Raw genomic sequence first — 2,958 nt, 5'->3', positions numbered from 1 at the left:
AGCCAGTCGACATGAAGGAACGTTCCGTAGGAATGTCGAAAGTGGAGACCGCCCTTCACATGGACAGTGTGCTTGCCAAAGTCCAGCAAAGCTTTGTAGGTGTTCAACCATGGAGCACCTAGAATAGCATCGTAACGTTCGATGTTCACGACATCGAAGTAGTGTTCTGACCAAGTATGGTCAGATCAGCATTGGTCCCGTAGTAAATACAGGACCTACTCCCCTTGGTGCCCATTTGGAGCACGAGGGGATTGGGAAGTTCAAGGAGTGGGATGTGACATGCTCTGACAAAGTCAGGGGATAACGTGTCAGTCTCTGCCCCACTATCGAACAATGTGAAAGCTTTGGTCCCATTGATCTCAACGAGACCAGTCAGGGTGCGACATAAGTCGGCACTCCGATCGGTAGGGTATTTACCTGCCTCACACGAAAGTCTGAACTTTGCATCGAACATAGGCGGGTTTTTCTTTGTTATTTTTGCCGGGACTATATCAGTCTCCGGCTTTGGGAGAGGCAACTGCCCCTCAGTCTTAAATCGACGAACTGGTTCGTCTACCAGCTCAGTGACGATTTGCTTTTCAGAGAGGAGCGAGTCGGCTCTTTGAGCCGACGCTAACTTAAGGGCATAGTTGTCTCCATTCCCCATGCGCGATTCTGGTCTTGTATATGCCTCAAATTGCCCTGAGCCGGCAACCTGAGTGACATCCTTGACTGCACTACTGGAGCAAAAGCTTAAAGAGCCAAGGCCTGACGGCCTTGACTATGTTCTAGAAGATTGTAAAGCAGCCCATACTGAGGATTCAAGAGCTGCTGGAGGTTCTTTGGCTTTGTCTGGTCCAAATTCCGCGGGAATTGTCGAGCATGTTGATACCGCTAAGGGAATGGCTGCAGCACAAGATTTCCCGTGCATGCATCATGAGCCCGTTGTTGCAGAGTCATTGCCTGTAATCGCTCAGAACTCAGAGACTGGATGCACCGTTTTCAAGCCTGAATCAACGGAGGCAGCGATGATAGCTCGCATTGCGCCGAAGTCTTTCACTGGACTTGAAATCTGTTTTCTTGTTAACTTCTTAACCGCTCAAGAGAAGCCCATTGTCCATGCCGAAGTCACTGAAGTCATACACCTGCCAGAAGGCTGTGAACGCCATGATGGTTCGGACTGCATATGGTAGACAAGAGACTTCGCAGCGGCTCCCTTGTGTTGCAAGAGTTAGATGGTGAAGAGTCAATAATCCGAGAACCCGTTAAGCTTTCTGAAGGTTATGAGGAACCAGACAACGAGGCAAATTATACGTCCTACGCCACTAAGCCTAGACACCTGACTCCGCCCAAGCCCTGGGAGCTCAAGGGTGAGAAGCTAGCTGAGTATTGGCAGGAGAAATACGAGTGCATGCATGCCAGAGCCGAGAATCCAGACCTGAGGTTCCATCCAAGCCAAGACAAACATGAATTCGAGAAGTTCATCGATGAGGACACCCAATTTTGGAATTCCCGCCATGCCACTCAGCTTAAGGAAGATGGTGACCTGAATACTTTCCCCCCTGACCTGTTTTGTTGGCTATCCTGGGGCAGGAAGGGCTCTTATATTCTTCAAAATTCTTATTACACGCGAAGTGATCCTGAGCATAAGTTAGAAGTCAGGTTATTATTGGGCGGGCTGACTATTGAGGTATACACTCGGACAAAAGCCCCATGCTTGTTGCCGCTCCCACCACTGAGACCAGTGGCCCAACTAATGACAAAACCTCCTCGAAAATAACTCAATGCGAGATCAACCATTACCCCCTGCCTCCCTTTGAGTGCTCCATGGGCTACAGCAACCCTAATGCACCACACACACGTCACTGTAGGAGTCGAGGATGCTATCGACGCTGCCCACCAGAACCCAGCTGCGAAAGACTTCAAGAAGGCAGACGCGCCTTCCGACTATCCCTCATCCGTCAGCAAGAGACAGATAGTGAGTGCACTATATGTGAGCTCCAAGCCAAGTTAGACCAGTCCATGGCGCTAGTAGACAACAAGACAGCACCTAGAAGAATGGCGTTGCCATTCCTAGGGTCAACTCCCGTGGTGCCACCCATCCAGAAGGCTGCACCACCCGCCGATAGTCTCACTAGGCCTGTAGCCATAGTATCAGTGCCTAAGACTTCACTTGTAAGGCATTTTACGGAGAAGGTCATCAAGACCAATGAGTGGACCCATCGGGTTAGGGACATAGACAAAGACTTTGTCAAGAAGTTTGTTGGCGCTACATGCAAATTCCAACCACCCACTGTGATCCCCAGAGACCCCAAGGACGCACCCTCTGACGTCAAGCCAGTACTTAAGTCTCCCAGCCCCATGGATGAACACCCTAAGGCAGAGCGAGATGTTAAAGGGCAAGCACGGGCCCATACTGAAGAAGATCCTGCCTCGACAAAGACCTCAGTGTCACATAGGAGTTCTTGTCAGGAATGATATCAATTCCACTGCCCCCTCCTCATGATAAGCCAACTGCCCGGGCCCATGTATTTATTCACTTGCCAATGCAACGTGCCTGCCATTTTGTATTACAATCACACTCATTTTATTTATACATTAAGGATGTTGAGGATATTGTGAGGGACCACGATCAAGAGCAAGGCCTATATGTTGTGGGGACAACTCCGTGCACTGCTGTCATATCCATGCATCAGCAAACCTGGATGCGGAGGCCTGAGAGCTCATAGAGCTCTCAGAGCTCTCAGAGCTTCAGTACTTTGAAATTGCAGGTCCCCTTCTCTGAGAGCTCCGAAAAGTAGTCAAAGCTCTGAGAGCTCATAGAGCTATATTTGCACACAGGGGACTATTATCTATATGAGCTCCCTGAGTGTTTAATTTACCCGATATTAAAATTAAAATTTAAAAGCATTGACTATGGCATCATGTGACTAGCCATAGCCAAGTCCCTACCATACAAGGGACTGAACAAACTCAGCT

The 2,958-nt window shown here is 49.2% G+C and overlaps 1 protein-coding gene across 1 annotated transcript; it reads left to right on the top strand.

Moving 5' to 3' along the window:
- Positions 1-881: 881 nt before the first annotated feature.
- EI90DRAFT_3020568 (uncharacterized protein) lies at positions 882-2,457 on the top strand (the record flags this gene model as incomplete). Its single annotated transcript, XM_039057518.1, has 4 exons — positions 882-1,152; positions 1,173-1,641; positions 1,801-1,957; positions 1,990-2,457. The coding sequence occupies 4 exons, from the start codon at positions 882-884 to the stop codon at positions 2,455-2,457; spliced, it is 1,365 nt and encodes a 454-aa protein (XP_038910305.1).
- Positions 2,458-2,958: the final 501 nt, after the last annotated feature.

This window comes from Cantharellus anzutake (assembly GCF_015039405.1).
Source record: "Cantharellus anzutake strain C23 chromosome Unknown EI90scaffold_83, whole genome shotgun sequence".
In the NCBI taxonomy this organism is placed as follows: Eukaryota; Fungi; Basidiomycota; class Agaricomycetes; order Cantharellales; family Hydnaceae; genus Cantharellus; species Cantharellus anzutake.
The sequence above is the reverse complement of the archived record's forward strand: the minus strand, read 5'-3'. Positions and strand labels throughout refer to the sequence as shown.